The 26,527-nt window shown below is 44.8% G+C and overlaps 2 protein-coding genes and 1 pseudogene across 3 annotated transcripts in view; 1 reads left to right on the forward strand and 2 right to left on the reverse strand.

Moving 5' to 3' along the window:
- Positions 1-575: 575 nt before the first annotated feature.
- Positions 576-9,123, reverse strand: LOC117503534 (cilia- and flagella-associated protein 206-like). Its single transcript, XM_034162796.1, has 6 exons — positions 8,773-9,123; positions 3,442-3,706; positions 3,228-3,365; positions 2,959-3,149; positions 2,455-2,596; positions 576-859 (listed from the first exon to the last, which is right to left on the reverse strand). Exons 1-6 carry the CDS (start codon positions 9,121-9,123, stop codon positions 855-857), a joined length of 1,092 nt encoding a protein of 363 aa, XP_034018687.1. The 3' UTR covers positions 576-854.
- A 1,104-nt stretch (positions 9,124-10,227) lies between these two features.
- On the forward strand, positions 10,228-14,629 carry LOC117503535 (annotated as a pseudogene).
- A 10,637-nt stretch (positions 14,630-25,266) lies between these two features.
- LOC117502619 (cilia- and flagella-associated protein 206-like) overlaps positions 25,267-26,527 on the reverse strand; it is a 31,590-nt gene continuing 30,329 nt past the window's right edge. For both annotated transcript variants that reach the window (XM_034161679.1, XM_034161678.1), the window contains exon 12: positions 25,267-25,551. In XM_034161679.1, the coding sequence (XP_034017570.1) occupies positions 25,330-25,551 (222 nt within the window). In that variant the 3' untranslated portion in view covers positions 25,267-25,329. The remainder of the gene's footprint in view (positions 25,552-26,527) is intronic.

Consider the following 26,527-nt stretch of genomic DNA (forward strand, 5'->3'; position numbering starts at 1 on the left):
TTCATTTCTCAAGACTGGCTCTGGATCCTGCAGCTCACTATTTTCACCACTAGGACGCGGGCCCCTCTCCATACTGCAGGAGACTTAACTGACTAAACCAACTGTACTACAAAAACACAATAAATCAGTGACACCAACATTGTTAAACTAACATGAACCACAATAACATGTAAAATCCCAAAACCCCGAACTCCCATGGTGCATTACAGCACAACATCCATTGTTTACTGGTTAGCTAAAATTGCTCATTTCTCCAAAAATATTTGTCCTACCAACTTTTGGATTTCACAGCATTCGTACTTGACCCAAAATACATAAGCAGACCAAATGGCAAATGTCAGCTCTCCCCAGTTTCTGCGTGACTGAAGTCTCCACACACACACACACACACACACACACCACACACACACACACACACACACACACACACACACACACACACACACACACACACACACACACACACACACACACACACAGGCCACTTTCACACTGATTGTTGTTTTGTTCACTCAGACACACAGAACCACAGGTGCTACCACACACGTTTAAAAAAACAAACAAACAATCAAACATGGTTTTTACTTTTAGATTTTTATTTAAAGCGACTCATTATGGGGATGTATTTCACACACAGCTCATTCAATGGCTGATCTGGTCAGGTTTGTTTTGACCATATGTTCATCTTTTTGTCCACGCAGACCACTCAGGTAGACCTGAGGTCTGGGCATGCTGCTGCCGCCGTCCACCTTACTCTGACAGGCGGCGTCCTTGTGGGGGAAGGTCTGAGTAACGTTCTCCCGTCTCATGTGGCTCACGTCAGTCTGTGTGGGTGGGTCGCCTTGGTTCGGAGGTTAGCCTGGAATTAATAAACCTTCAGTTAGTGAGCGTCTCCGTGTAACTAACAACATGAATGAATATGCAAGAAGTTTGTCATAAATATAATCTATGTTCACGTCTATCTTCCAGTGTGCCTTAAAAAACACCTGTAGTGACAGAATGGAATGAAAGTGGCTGTGGATTGTTTTAAAGTTATCAGTGTCCACAGGATGAGGTGTTTCATATGCTGAGGAAGCGGCCTGTGATGGCCCTGAGGAGACAAGGAGGTGTTTTGTTAGAGCAATCTGTGATCAAGTGATGCACCATCTGTGGTCTAGTGACCCTCAGCCTGTTTACAATTATGGTGGACGATGGCTGAGTTGTGACAGATTCATCTGCTGTGCTGCCCCGTCAGGCTGGCTACTAGGAGCATTTGGATCAGGTTGATCCTCCTGCTAGGATGTTGGACATCTCCAGTGCCAGAGTTCTTGTTGCTGATTTGCCAGTCAAGTGCAAACCACCAAATGTTGGTGAGATCGTAAAGGCCAAGAACCAGTTGAAGGTGGAAAAACTGGAGGGATCTGCAGTACTGGAGCTGAGCGGCTCAAGATAGGTGAAGATGCCATTCTTCTGGCACTGCAAACGGTATTTCTTTCTGGAACATGGGTATAGAAGCCAAGATTGGCTGGACTGCACACACAGAGGTATCACTGCTCTCTGTGCCAGGAAAGGTGCTTGTCAGGATTATTCTTCACAGCATTCAGTTCCACTTAACTGCTGCTCAGAGAGAGGAACAGCATTTGATTCAGCTGATCAGGCTGCTTTCTGGGACATCCTGAGAATTTGTGGGATCATAGCCAACCTGTACTTCAGACATCAGACTCCATCAGAAGAACCCAGTCTGCCACAGCATCTCCAACTCCCTCAGTACACGGGCCGCACCAAAAAGCTGATCTGACACTTCCAGATCTCTAGTGTTGACAGGTTAATTGTTGCAGTCATTGTCAAGACTAATATTTTTGTCTTCTGTTTTCTAAAGTGTGTTTGGTTTTACATATAGTGGTTTTAAACTACTTTTAAACAGGGACACACAGTCAAACAAACACACACCTACGGACAATTTAAAGTTTCCACTCCACCAAACCTGCGTGTCTTTGGATGTGGGAGGAAGCCGGAGCACCTGGAGGGATCCCACACAGACACGGGGAGAACACGCAAACTCCACACAGAAAGGACACAGGTCGAATCGAACCCATGACCTTCTTGCCGTGAGGCAAAAGTGCTAACCACTAAGCCCCCTCCTGTAACCCAATAGAGCAATCCTTTAAATTGTTTTAAAATGCCTTTTTCAAACGGTTGTACATTAATTAACTCACTTAAAACTGATTTAAGCAGACTTTTAAAAATGCTCAACTGGATTTAAGGAGATTAAATGGTCTTTGAAGATCTTGGACTTTACTGGGAGTCGTCTCCATGGACTCAGAGAAACTGCGTAAGAAAGCATTTTTTTTTTTGGGGGGGGGGGGGTCTATTTTCTGACCGAATCAATTAATTGGCTGAACGGCTGGCAGGTTAATCAATAATTCAATTGATCGTGATGTGATTCAGCACTAACAAAGACCGGCTGCTGCTGACCAGTTTCACAGCTCGTCTTCTGAGCTCCCACTCGTTCCACTCGTAGGACTTCACGATGTTTGTTTCCACTGGGTGAGTCTCTGTTTGTGCCCGTCTCTGCCTTCACGGTGCCCGTCTCTGCCGGATTCTCTGCTGACTGCATCTGCAAAAACTACAAGTCAGCTGATAGTCGTCTTCAAGACATGGGTCCAGAACCTGAGAAAAAAGAATCTGCTGCGTTCTTGTCCATGTTAATTATTTTAATCTCCATGCAGGATGAGGGTCCTTGATAATTTATTAACACATCGAATTAAATTTGAAAAAAAAACACAAGGATTTTGTTAGAATGTGAATGTTTGAACATTTCATGTTTGATTTACTGTGGATTATTTAAACCAGTCAGACACTGATTCTATGTGAGGTGCCTAAAACATCTGCATCATCACTATCATCATCACTGCTGCTCCATAACGGATGGAGTTATTTTGAACACTGAAGATGGAATAGCATTGAGAGACCGCTGACCTCACAGTACGGCACGATGCTGGAAAACTGTTGGAGCCTCAGCAGCTGGATCAGTTCTGGGGAGCATTTGGCTTTTTCTTCCACTGCCGCGATGAAGTCATCAGGCCTGGAGGCAAATTTCACAGCAGCGTCTTTGGAGCTGAAAGCGTAAAGTTTGTCCTTGTGCTTCAGCACTCCAATGTGAGGATTACCTGATCAGAGGGAAAGATCTGATCCTTTATTACACCTTTGCGTGTTCCATGTTCAGTGTGTGTGCACCCTGAAGATACCTGGCAGCAGAATTCCGTCTGTGCTGACCAGCGTGTAGCCACAGAATCCGCCGTACTGCAATGGAAGCTGGTTAAAGCCACGTCCTGTCTCAGGCAGAAGCCACTCCTGTTCCATCTCAGCTGGATTCATGCGTTCATCTGAAAGAAGGCATGAAGGAGAACTCTGAAGCTGTGAGCATGGTTCACATATTTGGTCAGCAGATGTCAGTGGTACCTGTGGTCTTTGTCATTCGCTGCTCATCTGTCTTCACCTGTGATGCCCCCAGCAGGTCAGACAGAAAGGCTTCAGAGAAAAGTTTGGCCTGAGAGGTGATGAAAGGCTGCAGGTTCACTGCGAGGTCAGCGAGGAACGTCAGGAGGTCAGCTTCATCTTTAAGTCCAGACCAAAGCTGTGATACGGCTTTGAAAAGTGGCTGAAAAACAACGTGGACTCTCAAAACTCTCAGAACAAGTTTTAATTTTTCTCTGGGTGCTGAAGCCTGGATTAACGAGGACAATAACATCAGATGTCCAACATTAAATTTACCAAACCAAAGAGACAGATCACAAATCAAGCTTCAACTTAAAAACTCATTTGAAGCTCGAGTTAACAACAAACAACAGGGTAGAAACTGTGCATCTGCTGGGTGAAGAAGAAAGAGAGTAGACCAGCATCTGTGGAAGCAGGAGGACAGGAGGACCTTTGGAACCAGAACTTAAATATGATCAATCTATCTTTGTTAGTTGGCTATGTACCACAGGCTTTTAAGGTGGCAGTAATTAAACCATTACTTAAAAAGCCATCACTTGACCCAGCTATCTTAGCTAATTATAGGCCAATCTCCAACCTTCCTTTTCCTCAAAAATTCTTGAAAGGGTAGTTGTAAAACAGCTAACTGATCATCTGCAGAGGAATGGTCTATTTGAAGAGTTTCAGTCAGGTTTTAGAATTCATCATAGTACAGAAACAGCATTAGTGAAGGTTACAAATGATCTTCTTATGGCCTCAGACAGTGGACTCATCTCTGTGCTTGTTCTGTTAGACCTCAGTGCTGCTTTTGATACTGTTGACCATAAAATTTTATTACAGAGATTAGAGCATGCCATAGGTATTAAAGGCACTGCGCTGCGGTGGTTTGAATCATATTTGTCTAATAGATTACAATTTGTTCATGTAAATGGGGAATCTTCTTCACAGACTAAAGTTAATTATGGAGTTCCACAAGGTTCTGTGCTAGGACCAATTTTATTCACTTTATACATGCTTCCCTTAGGCAGTATTATTAGACGGTATTGCTTAAATTTTCATTGTTACGCAGATGATACCCAGCTTTATCTATCCATGAAGCCAGAGGACACACACCAATTAGCTAAACTGCAGGACTGTCTTACAGACATAAAGACATGGATGACGTCTAATTTCCTTTTAAACTCAGATAAAACTGAAGTTATTGTACTTGGCCCCACAAATCTTAGAAACATGGTGTCTAACCAGATCCTTACTCTGGATGGCATTACCCTGACCTCTAGTAATACTGTGAGAAATCTTGGAGTCATTTTTGATCAGGATATGTCATTCAAAGCGCATATTAAACAAATATGTAGGACTGCTTTTTTTTGCATTTACGCAATATCTCTAAAATTAGAAAGGTCTTGATGCTGAAAAACTAATTCATGCATTTATTTCCTCTAGGCTGGACTATTGTAATTCATTATTATCAGGTTGTCCTAAAAGTTCCCTAAAAAGCCTTCAGTTAATTCAAAATGCTGCAGCTAGAGTACTAACGGGACTAGAAGGAGAGAGCATATCTCACCCATATTGGCCTCTCTTCATTGGCTTCCTGTTAATTCTAGAATAGAATTTAAAATTCTTCTTCTTACTTATAAGGTTTTGAATAATCAGGTCCCATCAGTCTGTGGACTTGTTTGGACATGGGCTTCCTCTGAGCATTGCTGGATTTGTTTGGACATGGACTTCCTCACAGTGTTTGATGGACTTGTTTGGGCATGGGCTTCCTCTGAGCGTTTGGTGGACTTGTTTGGACATGGGCTTCCTCACAGTGTTTGATGGACTTTTTGGACATGGGCTTCCTCTGAGCATTTGCTGGATTTGTTTGGACATGGGCTTCCTCTGAGCATTTGCTGGATTTGTTTGGACATGGGCTTCCTCTGAGCATTTGCTGGATTTGTTTGGACATGGATTTCCTCACAGTGTTTGATGGACTTGTTTGTACATGGACTTCCTCTGAGCATTGGTGGGCTTCCTCACAGTGTTTGATGGACTTGTTTGGACATGGGCTTCCTCACAGTGTTTGATGGACTTGTTTGGACATGGCTTCCTCACAGTGTTTGATGGACTTGTTTGGGCATGGGCTTCCTCTGAGCATTTGGTGGACTTGTTTGGACATGGGCTTCCTCTGAGCATTTGCTGGATTTGTTTGGACATGGATTTCCTCACAGTGTTTGATGGACTTGTTTGGACATGGACTTCCTCTGAGCATTTGGTGGGCTTCCTCACAGTGTTTGATGGACTTTTTTGGACATGGGCTTCCTCTGAGCATTTGGCGGACGTGTTTGGACATGGGCTTCCTCTGAGCGTTTGGCGGACTTGTTTGGACATGGGCTTCCTCACAGTGGTTGATGGACTCGTTTGGACATGGGCTTCCTCACGGTGTTGATGGACTCGTTTGGACATGGACTTCCTTACAGTGTTTGACGGACTTGTTTGGACATGGGCTTGCTCACAGTGTTTGATGGACTCGTTTGGACATGGGCTTCTTCAGATTCTTCGACGTACTCCCTTGGACTTGGACATCCTCCATGTTTGATGGATTCATTTGGACCTGGACTATGTTCGTTGGCGTTCACAGATCAATCAATCAATCAATTTTTTTATATAGCGCCAAATCACAACAAACAGTTGCCCCAAGGGCTTTATATTGTAAGGCAAAGCCATACAATAATTACGTAAAAACCCCAACGGTCAAAACGACCCCCTGTGAGCAAGCACTTGGCAACAGTGGGAAGGAAAAACTCCCTTTTAACAGGAAGAACCTCCAGCAGAACCAGGCTCAGGGAGGGCAGTCTTCTGCTGGGACTGGTTGGGGCTGAGGGAGAGAACCAGGAAAAAGACATGCTGTGGAGGGGAGCAGAGATCAATCACTAATGATTAAATGCAGAGTGGTGCATACAGAGCAAAAAGAGAAAGAAACAGTGCATCATGGGAACCCCCCAGCAGTCTACGTCTATAGCAGCATAACTAAGGGATGGTTCAGGGTCACCTGATCCAGCCCTAACTATAAGCTTTAGCAAAAAGGAAAGTTTTAAGGCTAATCTTAAAAGTAGAGGGGTCTGTCTCCCTGATCTGAATTGGGAGCTGGTTCCACAGGAGAGGAGCCTGAAAGCTGAAGGCTCTGCCTCCCATTCTACTCTTACAAACCCTAGGAACTACAAGTAAGCCTGCAGTCTGAGAGCGAAGCGCTCTATTGGGGTGATATGGTACTATGAGGTCCCTAAGATAAGATGGGACCTGATTATTCAAAACCTTATAAGTAAGAAGAAGAATTTAAATTCTATCTAGAATTAACAGGAAGCCAATGAAGAGAGGCCAATATGGGTGAGATATGCTCTCTCCTTCTAGTCCCCGTCAGTACTCTAGCTGCAGCATTTTGAATTAACTGAAGGCTTTTTAGGGAACTTTTAGGACAACCTGATAATAATGAATTACAATAGTCCAGCCTAGAGGAAATAAATGCATGAATTAGTTTTTCAGCATCACTCTGAGACAAGACCTTTCTGATTTTAGAGATATTGCGTAAATGCAAAAAGCAGTCCTACATATTGTTTAATATGCGCTTTGAATGACATATCCTGATCAAAAATGACTCCAAGATTTCTCACAGTATTACTAGGGTCAGGGTAATGCCATCCAGAGTAAGGATCTGGTTAGACACCATGTTTCTAAGATTTGTGGGGCCAAGTACAATAACTTCAGTTTTATCTGAGTTTAAAAGCAGGAAATTAGAGGTCATCCATGTCTTTATGTCTTACAGACATAAAGACATGGATGAGTGTCTGTAACACTCCGAAACGGAGTGTTAGAGGACAAGCGAGGAGTGTTTTTCATTTTTAAATGTCACACCCCTGTTCCACAGGGAACTGATCTATACGATCTTCCACAATCCAGGAAACGGCTGAAACAGCTTACTCCCATCTTCCAATCAGGCTGACTTTAGATCTGTTCAAAGTGGCTCCAGATGGGTCCATGTAATCTGTGTGTTCCAGAGGGTTGTGCTTTGCCCAATAAGACTAACACAGCTGAACATGACCTTGTGGTTTTGGCGAGCTACCAGAATCGTGCTGCCAAGTTCCTGGTTTTTGTAATCAGCAGAGTTCCAGCTGATATCTGCTCTCCTGTTGTGACCACCAGAGCTTCCTGTGTCCACACAGCAAAAAGTGGACACCTGCTGTCCTGAGGAACCAGCAGGGTGTGATGTGGGCAGTGGGTGGACGTGGACTCGTCACATGGTTGTAAAGCAGATTGGTGAGTGATGATGTCATTCGTCTAGGCAGATGGATTATGTCTTTCATTTATCATCTCTGTGCTGGGAAACAAATCTCTGCTGAATCCACAGTGTGACGGCGCCGTGCTTGTCACAAATCATGACCTCAACGTCCACACGTCAGTGTGTCCGCGGGCGAGTTAGGAAGAACGTTTCCCCAGAGGAGCAGACGGAGAAATAAAAACCAGCATCGCTGATACAACAACACAAAGCACAACTCACAACGTCTGACAAAGTGCAGATTCTGAGACGCTCCATCAAACGTGCACACGTACAATTTACAACAAAGAACAGAACGTTCAAGTCACAAATACACAAAAATATCTACACAACAGATCTGCTGTGTGAGGATTTTCAGATCAGTGAACAGGATCAATAGTGTGTGTGTGTGTGTGTGTGTGTGTGTGTGTGTGTGTTGGTGTGTGGTGTGTGTGTGTGTGTGTGTGTGTGTGTGAACTGTATTTCAGCACACAGACACTGGTGTCTGGATTATAATCTCTGGATGTAATAAACCAACATGAGATTTCCTTTTTGTTGTCACCTGAGAATAAAAGTCGTTTTTGTGCGTCCGATGATTTTTAAACATGTGAAACGTTTTGTTGTTGTTAGTTTGTGTATTTGTTGACCTCACACACACGTAACACACGTTGTGTGTTACATAACACACTGTGTGCGTAAATATCTCGAGCTGAAGATTGTCGTTAATTCATCGTCACGCTGCAGATTAATTTGGACCCTGATTAATTTGTTTTTCTATTGAAACTGTTGAACCATTTCACAGATTTCTATTATTCAAACTGGAGCATGAACACACACACACACACACACACACTTCATTCGTGTTGCTCCAGAAGGACAGACGTTCATCTTTCCAGTAGTGCCTCAGATATAAGGGGTGTGTGTGTGTGTATGTTGTGTGTGTTTTTATCTGCTGCCATGTCTAAGATTTCCTCGTTTCATTTCTGCTGATATGAAGCTCTGTTCTGTGTTTAACTTAAACATACATACAGTCCATTGTGGTGCACACAAGCTACATCTTTTCCTAATTTAGCAGTGGCGTTCTTGGCCTCCTGGTGTTCTTGGCCTCCTGGCGTTCTTGCCGTCCTGGCGTTCTTGGCATTCTTGCCGTCTTGCCGTTCTTGCTGTCTCACCGTTTTGCCGTCCTGGCGTTCTGCTCTCCTTTCTTCTGCTCTCCTGGCGTTCTGCTCTCCTGGCATTCTGCTCTCCTCTCTGGCGTTCTTGCCCTCCTGGCTTCTTGCCCTCCTGGCATTCTTGCCCTCCTGGCATTCTTGCCCTCCTGGCGTTCTTGCCCTCCTGGCGTTCTTGCTCTCCTGCCGTTCTTGGCCTCCTGGCATTGTTGCCGTCCTGGCGTTCTTGGCATTCTTGCCGTCTTGCCGTTCTTGCTGTCTCACCGTTCTTGCCGTCCTGGCGCTCTTGGCCTCCTGGCGCTCTTGGCCTCCTGGCGCTCTTGGCATTCTTGCCGTCTTGCCGTTCTTGCTGTCTCACCGTTCTTGCCGTCCTGGCGTTCTTGCCGTCCTGGCGTTCTTGCCGTCGGCTTCTTGGCCTCCTGGCGTTCTTGCCGTCCTGGCGTTCTTGCCACCCTGGCATTCTTGGCATTCTTGCCGTCTTGCTGTCTCACCGTTTTTGCCATCCTGGCGTTCTTGCCGTCCTGGCGTTCTTGCCCTCCTGGCGTTCTGTTCTCCTGGCATTCTTGCCCTCCTAGCGTTCTTGCCCTCCTGGCATTCTTGTCCTCCTGGCGTTCTTGCCCTCCTGGCGTTCTTGCTCTCCTGGCATTCTTGGCCTCCTGGCATTCTTGGCGTCTTGCCGTTCTTGGCGTCTTGGGTCCTGGCGATCTTGGCCTCCTGGCGCTCTTGGCCTCCTGGCGCTCTTGGCCTCCTGGCGTTCTTGGCATTCTTGCCGTCTTGGCGTTCTTGCCGTCTCGCCGTTCTTGGCCTCCTGGCATTCTTGCTGTCCTGGCGTTCTTGCCGTCCTGGCGCTCTTGGCCTCCTGGCGCTCTTGGCCTCCTGGCGCTCTTGGCCTCCTGGCGCTCTTGGCCTCCTGGCGCTCTTGCCGTCCTGGCGCTCTTGCCGTCCTGGCGTTCTTGCCGTCCTGGCGTTCTTGCCGTCCTGGCTTCTTGCCGTCCTGACGTTCTGCCGTCCTGGTGCTCTTGGCCGTCCTGGCGCTCTTGGCCTCCTGGCGCTCTTGGCCTCCTGGCGTTCTTGGCCTCCTGGCGTTCTTGGCATTCTTGCCATTCTTGGCATTCTTGCCGTCTTGCCGTTTTTGCTGTCTCACCGTTCTTGGCCTCCTGGCGTTCATGGCCTCCTGGCGTTCTTGGCCTCCTGGCGTTCATGGCCTCCTGGCGTTCTTAGTGTCCTGTGTTCTTGGCGTCCATCCCTTTCTGCCATCTCCCCACAGTGAAGCCAGTAACCACACTTGCTCACTTTGCTCCTGGTGTGCAGATGAGTGCCTTGCTGGTCCTTGATGTGAAAAGGTTTGAAAAAAACCGTTTGATTCTTCAGCTCCTGAAAACCAGTTTGTTGAAGATGGAAATGTCTCTGAATATTTTGACCCACAAACTTTAATCATTTTGAAGTTCCTGTGATGGAGGTCATCCTGCAGTTTGATGGTTCTAAGTGAAAACGATTTATTATTAGAATATTTTGTCTCATCGTACTAAAATGTTGGCAACTCTGTCTGTAGCCGCCCCCAGTTTGGTACCATGTCCCGGGGATACTGGATTCAAACTCTCCCTCGACACCCATCATGTCCCACAGGGGGACCAGAGGGTATTTAGATCTCAGGGCTGGCCTCCCGTCCTCCTGTGGAGACAGAGGGACGTTTCCCCAATGCTTTAAGTTTGGGACTGTGGTTGACTACAGACTGTTGATGTGTTTCAGTTGAGGACTTGCTGCTGTGGACAGGACCTGCACCCAGACACCCTGGGGAGCTGCAGGACATTAAGTCTTTTGTTTGTCTGTGTGCTAGCAGGAGCTACTAGGCTACAGTCTGGACACAGTAGAAGCCTGGTAGACACGATGTCCAGACTCCAGGCTGAGCTGAGTCTCTGTCTCTGATCTGAGGTTTCACTCAAACCACACAGACATGTGCACCATCTGTTGTCCAGTTAGTGAGCGGAGCCAACAGGTGGACTTTGGTAATGTTAAATTCCTTCAGTTTTTTGGGACGGTCTCTGTTCCAAGCCAGAAGCTGTCAGCAGGTATTTAGAGGATCAGGTCTGGATGTTCTGGATGTCTCTCCTGTTGAGCTGCAGATGAAGCTGTTGGTGAACAGTCCAAATACTTTTGGTCCATCAAATAAGGAACCACACAAGATTAATTCACTATGATGTGCTTTTAAATTATATCTTCTTTTTAATTAACTTTTTAATTGATTGATTGTGTGCAGGGTGACGGTCACGGCCATGTGCAACATGACCTGAGTCGCTTCCCCCCCTCGACACGCAGACGTGCTCGTTGGAGATTGAGAGCTGTAAGTCACGTGATGCTGTTTGTTTTCTGTTCTGAGCCAACAGTATTCTGATCATCCAGATCCTCAGCCGAGTCCAAAGTCACGGCCCATTTACTGCAAATTCAGCGTCACAGTTTTGTAAAAAAAACAAAAAAAACACATCTGAAGATCTGTAGACATTATTTTTTAATTTTTTTGTGATTCCATCCTGCAGACGCATACACGGATGACGACCTCATGTTGTACTGGAAGGAAGGAATCGCTCTTTGAACACAGACGAGAGAATTTCTCTCTCTCAGTTCCTGATCCAGGAGTTCCACACCACCACCAAGCTGGCCTTCTACAGCAGCACAGGTACCGCCACCACGCCCCCGTTTCTCACCCCAATATTTACAACTTCAAACTGTCTTTATTTAACCGTCAGTGAGACTTTAACTCATAAACTGCCTGCTGGTTTGTGAGCGCCAGGTGGTCTGTCCGGGCCCCAGATGCACCCAGGACTAACTTAAAACCCTTTGAATCTGTCTCGAAGAAAGTGGAGCTGGACACGTGTTCTAGGTCATCAGGACTGGGAGCTCCTGCAGTACTAAATGTGATACTGCCACCTAGTGGACACATTCATATCAACACTGAGAACATCTAAGATGTGTTTCTCTCAAGTGTTTTGAAAAACTAGCTTGTTTAATTTCATGAAGATTAAAAAATGCCTGATCATCAAATCAGGTCTGACTGCACACTGTCCACTGCTCACACGACCAGCTGTTGGACCAGATTCTACAAACCAACATCTTAGGTGCTTTTGGGAGGACTTTTCAGATGATGCTGTGATCTTTCTGGAATCAGTGGACACTCTGATTGCAGCACTTGAGAAGCTGAGTGAGGAACCCCAGCGATATGTGGGTTTGTGTTTGTCCTGGATCCACACTAAGATCAAGACTTTCACTGACTTCCTGGACTCATCCATCAGAAGTGTCTCTGTTTGTGGCAACGTGTTGAACTCGTAGAGATGTTCACTGATCTCAGCAGTGACATTCATGCCTCTGGGTCCTCGACCTTTGAGATCCAGAGAAGCCTGGGACGTGTTTAAGGAGTCATGAGGTCAAAGGTCAGAGGTGTTTTGGTGATGCTGATATCTTTCAGAAGAATGAAAGTCCAAGTCTCCAGGGTCCTGGTGCTTCCTGTCTCACTGTCTGGCTGACAGACTCTGACTCTAAGCAGCGTCCTCAGGTGAGGACTGGATGTCTTTGGTCGCACGTCTCTGTGGAGGATCTTTGTGTCCAATGAACAGTTACTTAGTGAGGACTCAGACGAGGAGGATCACTGACACTCTGAGGAAAATCAGATGCCACATTTAGTCTGTGTTATCGACTGTTACTTTTAACAAGGTCATAAGGGTCACCGGGCCCTCATGTTTGATCTCATCCATGATTTTTGAGACAGTGTTTCTCGAGGCTGTGTAAGTGACACCTGATGTGTGATTATGGCTCATTCTGACGCCCCCTTCAGGACGGCAGGACACCAAAATCCTAGGTTTGAAAGGTTACTTGCCCCGCCCCCTTATGTGGCACCACATGACATGAAGGATTATTTAAAATTGTGCTGACAAACAGAAACAGCAGAAAACGGAGTGAAGTAAGAGTCTTTTGTTTTCTGCTCTTTCTGTTTGTCTGTGTGCGTTTCTGCATTTGGTAACACTGAGCAAATTCTTTGGTTCTGCAAACCGACTGTTGCAGCAGCTGTCCAGATGGCTGGTCTCAGACCATCTTGTAGGTGAACACGGAGACTCAAATTTGAGTTTGTGTTCCGTTTCCAGGTTGGTACAACCGTCTGTACATCAACTTCACTCTGCGGCGGCACATCTTCTTCTTCCTGCTGCAGACCTACTTCCCTGCCACGCTCATGGTCATGCTGTCCTGGGTGTCCTTCTGGATCGACCGCCGTGCCGTCCCCGCCAGAGTGCCACTGGGTGAGTCTGAGGCTGATCTGGATTCAAAACTGATCTGGAAATGGAATCTGGTATTTTTTCTTTAAGTTCTTTAAAACTTGTTCCCACAAATTAAATTATAATCAGACTGACAAGGCAAAGGATTATGGGTAAACAGTGCAGCAGCTCTCTGTGTGGGTGGAGCCTCCCTCTCTGTTGCTTTATGTTCGTGATAACGTGTCATGTTCATCTTCAGTCATTGTGTTTATGCATCAGTCAGAACTCATCTTTGGTCAAACCTGAACAAACAAATCCAAGTACAGTCAAAGGGAGAAAAGAAACAGCATGTCCTTTATGACACGTACAGTCGTACACCTCACGTCTGTTTCCACTTCTTAGTACGTGTCTCAAGAATCACCAGTTTCATTGATATTTAGCATAAGTGTGTATGTGGCTGATCCCCCAAAACTTTGCCTTACTGATTTGGGGGGCCGGGGGGGGGACATGTCATCTGTTAATGACTCGTGTTCATGACTCTGTCTGATGTCACCTGCTCTGATTGGCTACAGGTATCACCACGGTACTGACCATGTCCACCATCATCACTGGGGTCACGCGTCCATGCCGAGGGTCTCTTACATCAAAGCTGTGGACATCTACCTGTGGGTCAGCTTTGTCTTCGTCTTCCTGTCTGTGATCGAGTACGCCGCGGTGAACTACCTGTCCACACTGCAGGAGCGCAAGGAGCGGAAACTCCGAGAGAGGGTTCGTACCTGTGGCTCTCCTCCGCCCGTACAAACCAACCAGCACCGTTGGACTTCTTTTTCTTAACCTGTTGAACTCTTCGTGAGTTCAGCACCCTGAATGTGATCTTTTATAATCACTATTTCTCAACAAAATGATGAAATACAAATGATAACATGGACATTTGCACTAACCTGCTGCAGATTTGCTGCTTTTGTGTTACTTGAAGTTAAATCTTTGATTGTCAGACTTTTATTCCATCAGTAATCAGTCATAATCTGTTGTGATTAACTGCAGTTTTCTGTTGTTTTTGTGTGTTTGTAGCTGCCGTGTACCTGCGGTGTGGCGCATCCCGGCATGATGTCGACGAGCTACAGTGACGTTGATGTCAACATGATGGGGAACTACGGCATGCCAGAAGAGAACGGACTGAAACGGGAGAAGATGCTGGTGCAGCTGGCGATGGAGAACGACCAGGTGACCGGCCACGTCGGCTCCGGAGCCTACATCAGCGTTTGGATCGACACGCACGCCATAGACAAGTACTCACGGATCATCTTCCCCGGATCTTACATCCTCTTCAACATCATCTACTGGTCCATCTACTCCTAACAGACGGACGATGGGCGACTGAGGTCTGATCATGTCCATCACGAGTGTCAGAATCTGTCTGCTTGTCAACATGGTAACAAGCTGCACTCAGCTCAGAGTGGAAACTGGGCACCAGATTCAGCAGTGAGAGGGGTTCCTGAGAAGTCCGGTGTGCTGCGCAGGTCCTCAGGGAGATCCGCTCCTCGAAAACCAGGGGCTCCTGGTTCTGACTGAGCCTCCACACCTTTAAAATATGGGTGATTAAAATAAGTGTGACATTCTTTTTGTGATTCAGAAACAAACTGCATCAACCTCACAGGCAGCAAATCAGTTGAAATGTAACCGCTGTGTGATCTTACTTCAATAAAAAAAATGGCATTATTTCAGTGTCGAGCTCTGAAATTCATTTTTTGTTAGTTTGTAAAGTTTTTCTTTTTTAAGTGTCGCATTTACATCAACTCATCACTGCAGAATCTCTGATCCTCACATTCTGTGGTCCCTCAGATCAAAATTACTGCAGTTCCAAGGTACTTCATTTAACTTCAATTACACAGCACCTTCTAAGGTACAAAAGTACCTCAGTTCTATGGTACTTCATTTGTAAGGTTCACCAAAACATTAAATCTAGGTTTGCATCTCAGATGTACCTTCTGACAAATTGTAGCTGAACTTTCAGGTCTTCTTTTTACTAAACCCTCATCTTAACCACTTCATCATGAAGCATGGTGTCTAACCAGATTGTTACTCTGGATGGCATTTCCCTGATCTCTAGTAATACTGTGAGAAATCTTGGAGTCATTTTTGATCAGGATATGTCATTCAAAGCGCATATTAAACAAATATGTAGGACTGCCTTTTTGCATTTACGCAATATCTCTAAAATCAGAAAGGTCTTGTCTCAGAGTGATGCTGAAAAACTAATTCATGCATTTATTTCCTCTAGGCTGGACTATTGTAATTCATTATTATCAGGTTGTCCTAAAAGTTCCCTAAAAAGCCTTCAGTTAATTCAAAATGCTGCAGCTAGAGTACTGACGGGGACTAGAAGGAGAGAGCATATCTCACCCATATTGGCCTCTCTTCATTGGCTTCCTGTTAATTCTAGAATAGAATTTAAAATTCTTCTTCTTACTTATAAGGTTTTGAATAATCAGGTCCCATCTTATCTTAGGGACCTCATAGTACCATATTACCCCATTAGAGCGCTTCGCTCTCAGACTGCAGGCTTACTTGTAGTTCCTAGGGTTTGTAAGAGTAGAATGGGAGGCAGAGCCTTCAGCTTTCAGGCTCCTCTCCTGTGGAACCAGCTCCCAATTCAGATCAGGGAGACAGATACCCTCTCTACTTTTAAGATTAGGCTTAAAACTTTCCTTTTCGCTAAGGCTTATAGTTAGGGCTGGATCGGGTGACCCTGGACCATCCCTTGGTTATGCTGCTTTAGACGTAGATTGTGGGGGGGTTCCCATGATGCACTGTTTCTTTCTCTTTTTGCTCCGTATGCATCACTCTGCATTTAATCATTAGTGATCGATCTCTGCCCCCCTTCACGGCATGTCTTTTTCCTGGGTTTTTTTCCCTCAGCCCCAACCAGTCTCAGCAGAAGACTGCCCCTCCCTGAGCCTGGTTCTGCTGGAGGTTTCTTCCTGTTAAAAGGGAGTTTTTCCTTCCCACTGTTGCCAAGTGCTTGCTCATAGGGGGTCGTTTTGACCGTTGGGGTTTTTTATAATTATTGTATGGCCTTGTATGGCCTTGCCTTACAATATGGAGCGCCTTGGGGCAACTGTTATATAAACTGCTATATAAAAAAATTGATTGATTGATTGATTGAAGTGAGAGCCAACCTCTACTGTTGGTTGGCTGTCACTGCGGTATTGTATCACTTCCTGTTCCGGAGCACAGCGGTGTTTTTCTGTATCTGTTAGCTGTTTAATCTGCGCAGTTAGATTGATCTAGTTATCTAGATTACGATTTGTTTCCCAGTGTAATCTTTACGTGCCTTAACTAAAGCACTCCTGCTGAATCACCTCTAAATTATTTACACATTATTCACTTTGCGTGTTTTTAGGAATCCGCTAGCTTAGCGTAGCTACTAACTCTTAGCCGATTTAGCATGGCGGCTTCTCCTGTCTCTCCCGCACTTTTCTGCTCTGGTGTGAAATGTTTAGTTATTCCTCGGCCTCCTTTAGCAGTAACGGTACTTGTAATAAGTGTAGCTTATTCGTAGCTTTGGAGGCCAGGCTGGGCGAATTGGAGACTCGGCTCCGCACCGTGGAAAATTCTACAGCTAGCCAGGCCCCTGTAGTCGGTGCGGACCAAGGTAGCTTAGCCGCCGTTAGTTACCCCCTGGCAGATCCCGAGCAGCCGGGAAAGCAGGCTGACTGGGTGACTGTGAGGAGGAAGCGTAGCCCTAAACAGAAGCCCCGTGTACACCGCCAACCCGTTCACATCTCTAACCGTTTTTCTCCACTCGACGACACACCCGCCGAGGATCAAACTCTGGTTATTGGCGACTCTGTTTTGCGAAATGTGAAGTTAGCGACACCAGCAACCATAGTCAATTGTCTTCCGGGGGCCAGAGCAGGCGACATTGAAGGAAATTTGAAACTGCTGGCTAAGGCTAAGCGTAAATTTGGTAAGATTGTAATTCACGTCGGCAGTAATGACACCCAGTTACGCCAATCGGAGGTCACTAAAATTAACATTAAATCGGTGTGTAACTTTGCAAAAACAATGTCGGACTCTGTAGTTTTCTCTGGGCCCCTCCCCAATCAGACCGGGAGTGACATGTTTAGCCGCATGTTCTCCTTGAATTGCTGGCTGTCTGAGTGGTGTCCAAAAAATGAGGTGGGCTTCATAGATAATTGGCAAAGCTTCTGGGGAAAACCTGGTCTTGTTAGGAGAGACGGCATCCATCCCACTTTGGATGGAGCAGCTCTCATTTCTAGAAAGCTGGCCAATTTTCTTAAATCCTCCAAACCGTGACTATCCAGGGTTGGGACCAGGAAGCAGAGTTGTAGTCTTACACACCTCTCTGCAGCTTCTCTCCCCCTGCCATCCCCTCATTACCCCATCCCTGTAGAGACGGTGCCTGCTCCCAGACCACCAATAACCAGCAAAAATCTATTTAAGCATAAAAATTCAAAAAGAAAAAATAATATAGCACCTTCAACTGCACCACAGACTAAAACAGTTAAATGTGGTCTATTAAACATTAGGTCTCTCTCTTCTAAGTCCCTGTTGGTAAATGATATAATAATTGATCAACATATTGATTTATTCTGCCTTACAGAAACCTGGTTACAGCAGGATCAATCAATCAATTTTTTTATATAGCGCCAAATCACAACAAACAGTTGCCCCAAGGCGCTTTATATTGTAAGGCAAGGCCATACAATAATTATGTAAAACCCCAACGGTCAAAACGACCTCCTGTGAGCAAGCACTTGGCTACAGTGGGAAGGAAAAACTCCCTTTTAACAGGAAGAAACCTCCAGCAGAACCAGGCTCAGGGAGGGGCAGTCTTCTGCTGGGACTGGTTGGGGCTGAGGGAGAGAACCAGGAAAAAGACATGCTGTGGAAGAGAGCAGAGATCGATCACTAATGATTAAATGCAGAGTGGTGCATACAGAGCAAAAAGAGAAAGAAACAGTGCATCATGGGAACCCCCCAGCAGTCTAAGTCTATAGCAGCATAACTAAGGGATGGTTCAGGGTCACCTGATCCAGCCCTAACTATAAGCTTTAGCAAAAAGGAAAGTTTTAAGCCTAATCTTAAAAGTAGAGAGGGTGTCTGTCTCCCTGATCTGAATTGGGAGCTGGTTCCACAGGAGAGGAGCCTGAAAGCTGAAGGCTCTGCCTCCCATTCTACTCTTACAAACCCTAGGAACTACAAGTAAGCCTGCAGTCTGAGAGCGAAGCGCTCTATTGGGGTGATATGGTACTACAAGGTCCTTAATATAAGATGGGACCTGATTATTCAAAACCTTATAAGTAAGAAGAAGAATTTTAAATTCTTTTCTAGAATTAACAGGAAGCCAATGAAGAGAGGCCAATATGGGTGAGATGTGCTCTCTCCTTCTAGTCCCCGTCAGTACTCTAGCTGCAGCATTTTGAATTAACTGAAGACTTTTTAGGGAACTTTTAGGACAACCTGATAATAATGAATTACAATAGTCCAGCCTAGAGGAAATAAATGCATGAATTAGTTTTTCAGCATCACTCTGAGACAAGACCTTTCTGATTTTAGAGATATTGCGTAAATGCAAAAAAGCAGTCATACATATTTGTTTAATATGCGCTTTGAATGACATATCCTGATCAAAAATGACTCCAAGATTTCTCACAGTATTACTAGAGGTCAGGGTAATGCCATCCAGAGTAAGGATCTGGTTAGACACCATGTTTCTAAGATTTGTGGGGCCAAGTACAATAACTTCAGTTTTATCTGAGTTTAAAAGCAGGAAATAATGGTAGGGCTTCCTTGAGCAGCGTGGTAGGAATGGGGTCTAATAAACATGTTGATGGTTTGGATGAAGTAACTAATGAAAATAACTCAGACAGAACAATCGGAGAGAAAGAGTCTAACCAAATACCGGCATCACTGAAAGCAGCCAAAGATAACGATACGTCTTTGGGATGGTTATGAGTAATTTTTTCTCTAATAGTTAAAATTTTGTTAGCAAAGAAAGTCATGAAGTCATTACTAGTTAAAGTTAATGGAATACTCAGCTCAATAGAGCTCTGACTCTTTGTCAGCCTGGCTACAGTGCTGAAAAGAAACCTGGGGTTGTTCTTATTTTCTTCAATTAGTGATGAGTAGAAAGATGTCCTAGCTTTATGGAGGGCTTTTTTATAGAGCAACAGACTCTTTTTCCAGGCTAAGTGAAGATCTTCTAAATTAGTGAGACGCCATTTCCTCTCCAACTTACGGGTTATCTGCTTTAAGCTACGAGTTTGTGAGTTATACCACGGAGTCAGGCACTTCTGATTTAAAGCTCTCTTTTTTAGAGGAGCTACAGCATCCAAAGTTGTCTTCAATGAGGATGTAAAACTATTGACGAGATACTCTATCTCACTTACAGAATTTAGGTAGCTACTCTGCACTGTGTTGGTATATGGCATTAGAGAACATAAAGAAGGAATCATATCCTTAAACCTAGTTACAGCGCTTTCTGAAAGACTTCTAGTGTAATGAAACTTATTCCCCACTGCTGGGTAGTCCATCAGAGTAAATGTAAATGTTATTAAGAAATGATCAGACAGAAGGGAGTTTTCAGGGATCAGGTGACCCTGAACCATCCCTTAGTTATGCTGCTATAGACTTAGACTGCTGCGGGGTTCCCATGATGCAATGAGTGTTTCTTTCTCTTTTTGCTCTGTATGCACCACTCTGCATTTAATCATTAGTGATTGATCTCTGTTGTCTTCCACAGCATGTCTTTTTCCTGGTTCTCTCCCTCAGCCCCAACCAGTCCCAGCAGAAGACTGCCCCTCCCTGAGCCTGGTTCTGCTGGAGGTTTCTTCCTGTTAAAAGGGAGTTTTTCCTTCCCACTGTCGCCAAGTGCTTGCTCACAGGGGGTCGTTTTGACCGTTGGGGTTTTTCTGTAATTATTGTATGGCCTTGCCTTACAATATAAAGCACTTTGGGGTGACTGTTTGTTGTGATTTGGCGCTATATAAATAAAACTGATTTGATTTGATTTGATCAATGACGCTGCACTGAACAATGATTCTGACCCAAAGTGCTGATTTGTACCTCTGACGCTTTGATGCTACTTTCAGGATGTTGGTCGGCTGGACACCATTCTTCATCCATCACGCAAAATAAGTTAAAGTCAGAGAAACCCGTGATTATGTTTAGTCACCATTATAAATAAAGAATGGGAGGCAGAGCCTTCAGCTTTCAGGCTCCTCTCCTGTGGAACCAGCTCCCAATTCAGATCAGATATATATATATGTGCACCCACATGCACATGCACTCATCTGTCCAAACTCTGTACTCACTCTCCTTCAACCGCTTATCCAGGATCAGGTCACGAGGGGCTGGAGCCTATCCCAGCAGTCACAGGGCGTGAGGCGGGTTCACCCTGAACAGGACGCCAGTCTGTCACAGGCACACATACAGACAATTTAAAGTTTGAATGTGGGAACCCATGCAAACTCCACACAGAAAGGCCACAGGTGGGACTCAATGCCATGACCATCTCGCTGTGAGGCAACCATGCAGGACAGGCTTAACCCTTTAACAGCCACACATTTTCAATAGAATGCAGTCAATATCAATATGCTCTACCAAACAGTTGAGCTGACCATTAAAGGCTTAAGAGCAGCTATAGGCCGCAAGTCGGGGGTCTTGGCCTCAGCGGTGCATGAGAGACGTCTGTTGTCAAGCTCCCAGAGCTGTAAATGGTGACTCTCTTGTTCATTGTGGGCATCTTTTTAATACAGCATCTGTTTGTTTTTTTTAAGTCCTTCTTGTGTCAGACTTTGTGTATTCTGAGTTCACGCCCCAGAACCTAAATCAAATCAAATCAATTTTATTTATATAGCGCCAAATCACAACAAACAGTTGCCCCAAGGCGCTTTAACCTTACGAGTTGTACAGTCTGATGCTAATTATTGGTTGAGCTAATAGTATTAATAAATGGAATAGTTCATCTGACTGTGTTGAATGTTTGGTCTCCAAAGTAAAGGTCAAACAAGGTCAGTGTACATTGGATTCATTAGTGAAGGTTACAAATGATCTTCTTATGGCCTCAGACAGTGAACTCATCTCTGTGCTTGTTCTGTTAGACCCCAGTGCTGCTTTTGATACTGTTGACCATAAAATTTTATTACAGAGATTAGAGCATGTCATAGGTATTAAAGGCACTGCGCTGCGGTGGTTTGAATCATATTTATCTAATAGATTACAATTTGTTCATGTAAATGGGGAATCTTCTTCACAGACTAAGGTTAATTATGGAGTTCCACAAGGTTCTGTGCTAGGACCAATTTTATTCACTTTATACATGCTTCCCTTAGGCAGTATTATTAGACGGCATTGCTTAAATTTTCATTGTTATGCAGATGATACCCAGCTTTATCTATCCATGAAGCCAGAGGACACACACCAATTAGCTAAACTGCAGGATTGTCTTACAGACATAAGGACATGGATGACCTCTAATTTCCTGCTTTTAAACTCAGATAAAACTGAAGTTATTGTACTTGGCCCCACAAATCTTAGAAACATGGTGTCTAACCAGATCCTTACTCTGGATGGCATTACCCTGACCTCTAGTAATACTGTGAGAAATCTTGGAGTCATTTTTGATCAGGATATGTCATTCAAAGCGCATATTAAACACATATGTAGGACTGTTTTTTTGCATTTACGCAATATCTCTAAAATTAGAAAGGTCTTGTCTCAGAGTGATGCTGAAAAACTAATTCATGCATTTATTTCCTCTAGGCTGGACTATTGTAATTCATTATTATCAGGTTGTCCTAAAAGTTCCCTAAAAAGCCTTCAGTTAATTCAAAATGCTGCAGCTAGAATGGGAGGCAGAGCCTTCAGCTTTCAGGCTCCTCTCCTGTGGAACCAGCTCCCAATTCAGATCAGGGAGACAGACACCCTCTCTACTTTTAAGATTAGGCTTAAAACTTTCCTTTTTGCTAAAGCTTATAGTTAGGGCTGGATCAGGTGACCCTGAAGTTATGCTGCTATAGACGTAGACTGCTGGGGGGTTCCCATGATGCACTGTTTCTTTCTCTTTTTGCTCTGTATGCACCACTCTGCATTTAATCATTAGTGATCGATCTCTGCTCCCCTCCACAGCATGTCTTTTTCCTGGTTCTCTCCCTCAGCCCCAACCAGTCCCAGCAGAAGACTGCCCCTCCCTGAGCCTGGTTCTGCTGGAGGTTTCTTCCTGTTAAAAGGGAGTTTTTCCTTCCCACTGTCGCCAAGTGCTTGCTCACAGGGGGTCATTTTGACCGTTGGGGTTTTTACGTAATTATTGTATGGCCTTGCCTTACAATATAAAGCGCCTTGGGGCAACTGTTTGTTGTGATTTGGCGCTATATAAATAAAATTGATTGATTGAATTGATATGTCATAACGTGATAACTAAGCATGACAGATGGTGCAAACTGTTCCTTTTTAAAACCATATAAACTCAACCAATAATTTGCATCACTTTTTACCAAAATTGGAGCAACTTTATCTTGACCCTGTACAAAGCATGCCCAAATTTTTTCGAGGTGCTTGGCGTATTCCGATGTATATCAGCGTGCTTCAACTTGCTCTTAACTTGCACAAAACTTACCCATAACATAATAATACAGTCAGCATGTGCTGGCTAAATCCTCAAGGTGTGACAGGGACCTTTGTCACCATTTTTGCTGTTTTTATCCCATAAATCCAGAACATTGAGATAGTCCTGGCGGCGCGACTTATAGTTGCAGCGGCCTTCACCCACTTTGCCTCCATTCGGATGACGGACTGCTTCAAGTTTAGTGCACATAAACAATGTCAAATGTATATGTGTTGTCTTTAATTTTGATGTGTGCCATTACTACGGTAAACAAGTAATAATTGTGGATTAATTGCTGTATCTTGTCTGAGGTAATTGGAGTGTAAACATAATTGCCCTTTTTTGGGATCAATAAAGTTGTCTGAAGTTGTCCAAACAGTGGAGTTTTTAAATTTTCATGTTGAAAAATGGCCGCCATGGGTAACATTGAAAATTCATTATGGTCCAATATCCACTTTTATTTGGAATACCTTTGGCTACATGTGTGCCAATTTCTATGCTTTTATCACAAAATGTACAATTGTTATGAAAATTTGAGCTAACCTGCACTGCTATTAAAAGTCTTAAACCATTTGCATTTTAATGAAGCAAACAGGCAGGTGTCTTGGTCAGGTTTGGGTCAGTGGGCAGAATAACAGGCGGCAGTCTCTGAAGGGAAACAACAGAGGGGTCATCAATACACAAACGTCAGCAACACAGTCCAACAGGGTTAAAGAGATTTCTTAAATACAGTGGAGGTCAAAACACAGGAAAGTGGAGTCACAGCCAGTGTTCAGCTGGTTTACTGTGCCACAGTTTGGAACAGCAGACACCAGGCCCGGCTGCTGTACAGGCTGAACTCAGGCACACGGGTGGTCAGTCTTTCTGACGGAGCTGCAGAAAGGTTATCTAAAATACAAGCAGAAGAACAATGCACAGAGTTCAGTCATACCAAGCGACCAAATCCAGAAACACTGAGCAAACTCAGGAAGCTCAGACCAGCAGCAAAGGTCAGAGTTGTGTTTTGCCCTGCCATGCCAGGTGTAATGACTTATTTTCTCCACCAGGTGGTGCCCTTATGTTTTATTCCTGTAGTATTTTCTGTTGTCCACTTGATGGCGCCCTTTAGTTGATCTGCACACCAGTTATCAGTTATGTTTGATTAGGTAGACTATTTAAGAGCTGAGATTTAGTTTATTCTTAGTTTATACTGCTGAAGACTCCCAGTGTGTTTTTCTGTGCTGCACTCTTTTGTCTCGCCAAACGTTCCAGAGGGCGATCAGAGAATTTATCTGACTGCTGCACTGTGACCTTGAATGCATCTCCAGCTGTGCGCTCAGACGCTGAAGTGCCCTGCAGTTATACAAAGGTACCGCGGGCCTGGTCCCTTGACTCTGCATTAGCACAAACTGTTCTCTTCCTCGTGTTCCATAAATATCTGGTACTGCCCCCGTGCAGACCTGGACCCTGGTACTGGCTACCAGTTCCACACGTCAGCTTCTGGACCTAATCGCCAATTAAGTTCTGCTCTCCCTGAGGGATCCCTCTCTCACAAAGACAGTGACTGTGCTTTCATAAAGAACTATTCAGGAACTCAGCTAAAGAACTGCATAAACTTTGACACCAAACAATTAAGGAACGCTGCCCAGCTGTATCCTGTTCAGCTTAATTGAAGCTGCGCTTCTACCGCAGTGTTTGACCCTTGACCTTGGAAAACTCAGATGAACTATGAACAATTGCTGAAGTTACAGACATTATTTTATTCATTCTGAGACATTCTGTGTTTGCTCCTATTCTGAACTGAGACTGTTAGTTGCAAGCGTTACTAAGTGCACTCCACTATAGTCCTCTATAGTTCCTGGTTACTGAAGCCATGTCCCACCTGGCCCCTGGTCTCTTTCCTTGCATGCGCCTTCATTTCTCAAGACTGGCTCTGGATCCTGCAGCTCACTATTTTCACCACTAGGACGCGGGCCCCTCTCCATACTGCAGGAGACTTAACTGACTAAACCAACTGTACTACAAAAACACAATAAATCAGTGACACCAACATTGTTAAACTAACATGAACCACAATAACATGTAAAATCCCAAAACCCCGAACTCCCATGGTGCATTACAGCACAACATCCATTGTTTACTGGTTAGCTAAAATTGCTCATTTCTCCAAAAATATTTGTCCTACCAACTTTTGGATTTCACAGCATTCGTACTTGACCCAAAATACATAAGCAGACCAAATGGCAAATGTCAGCTCTCCCCAGTTTCTGCGTGACTGAAGTCTCACACACACACACACACACACACACACACACACACACACACACACACACACACACACACACACACACACACACACACACACACACACACCACACACACACACACACACACACACACAGGCCACTTTCACACTGATTGTTGTTTTGTTCACTCAGACACACAGAACCACAGGTGCTACCACACACGTTTAAAAAAACAAACAAACAATCAAACACATGGTTTTTACTTTTAGATTTTTATTTAAAGCGACTCATTATGGGGATGTATTTCACACACAGCTCATTCAATGGCTGATCTGGTCAGGTTTGTTTTGACCATATGTTCATCTTTTTGTCCACGCAGACCACTCAGGTAGACCTGAGGTCTGGGCATGCTGCTGCCGCCGTCCACCTTACTCTGACAGGCGGCGTCCTTGTGGGGGAAGGTCTGAGTAACGTTCTCCCGTCTCATGTGGCTCACGTCAGTCTGTGTGGAGTGGGTCGCCTTGGTTCGGAGGTTAGCCTGGAATTAATAAACCTTCAGTTAGTGAGCGTCTCCGTGTAACTAACAACATGAATGAATATGCAAGAAGTTTGTCATAAATATAATCTATGTTCACGTCTATCTTCCAGTGTGCCTTAAAAAACACCTGTAGTGACAGAATGGAATGAAAGTGGCTGTGGATTGTTTTAAAGTTATCAGTGTCCACAGGATGAGGTGTTTCATAATGCTGAGGAAGCGGCCTGTGATGGCCCTGAGGAGACAAGGAGGTGTTTGTTAGAGCAATCTGTGATCAAGTGATGCACCATCTGTGGTCTAGTGACCCTCAGCCTGTTTACAATTATGGTGGACGATGGCTGAGTTGTGACAGATTCATCTGCTGTGCTGCCCCGTCAGGCTGGCTACTAGGAGCATTTGGATCAGGTTGATCCTCCTGCTAGGATGTTGGACATCTCCAGTGCCAGAGTTCTTGTTGCTGATTTGCCAGTCAAGTGCAAACCACCAAATGTTGGTGAGATCGTAAAGGCCAAGAACCAGTTGAAGGTGGAAAAACTGGAGGGATCTGCAGTACTGGAGCTGAGCGGCTCAAGATAGGTGAAGATGCCATTCTTCTGGCACTGCAAACGGTATTTCTTTCTGGAACATGGGTATAGAAGCCAAGATTGGCTGGACTGCACACACAGAGGTATCACTGCTCTCTGTGCCAGGAAAGGTGCTTGTCAGGATTATTCTTCACAGCATTCAGTTCCACTTAACTGCTGCTCAGAGAGAGGAACAGCATTTGATTCAGCTGATCAGGCTGCTTTCTGGGACATCCTGAGAATTTGTGGGATCATAGCCAACCTGTACTTCAGACATCAGACTCCATCAGAAGAACCCAGTCTGCCACAGCATCTCCAACTCCCTCAGTACACGGGCCGCACCAAAAACAGCTGATCTGACACTTCCAGATCTCTAGTGTTGACAGGTTAATTGTTGCAGTCATTGTCAAGACTAA

The sequence above is a fragment of the Thalassophryne amazonica genome, chromosome 21 (genome assembly GCF_902500255.1).
Source record: "Thalassophryne amazonica chromosome 21, fThaAma1.1, whole genome shotgun sequence".
Lineage (NCBI taxonomy): Eukaryota > Metazoa > Chordata > Actinopteri > Batrachoidiformes > Batrachoididae > Thalassophryne > Thalassophryne amazonica.

What these genes read in the sequence shown, in the direction of transcription:
- LOC117503534 (XM_034162796.1), bottom strand. Translation starts at nt 9,123, where the DNA reads ATGCCAGGAGGCCAAGAACGGCAGGAGAGCAAGAACGCCAGGAGGGCA. An exon ending in TGCACCACAATGGACTGTAT is followed by an intron (nt 3,707 to 8,772) that starts GTATGTTTAAGT and finishes TCGTTAATCCAG; the next exon opens with GCTTCAGCACCCAGAGAAAA. An exon ending in GCATCGTGCCGTACTGTGAG is followed by an intron (nt 2,597 to 2,958) that starts GTCAGCGGTCTC and finishes TAGTTTTTGCAG; the next exon opens with ATGCAGTCAGCAGAGAATCC.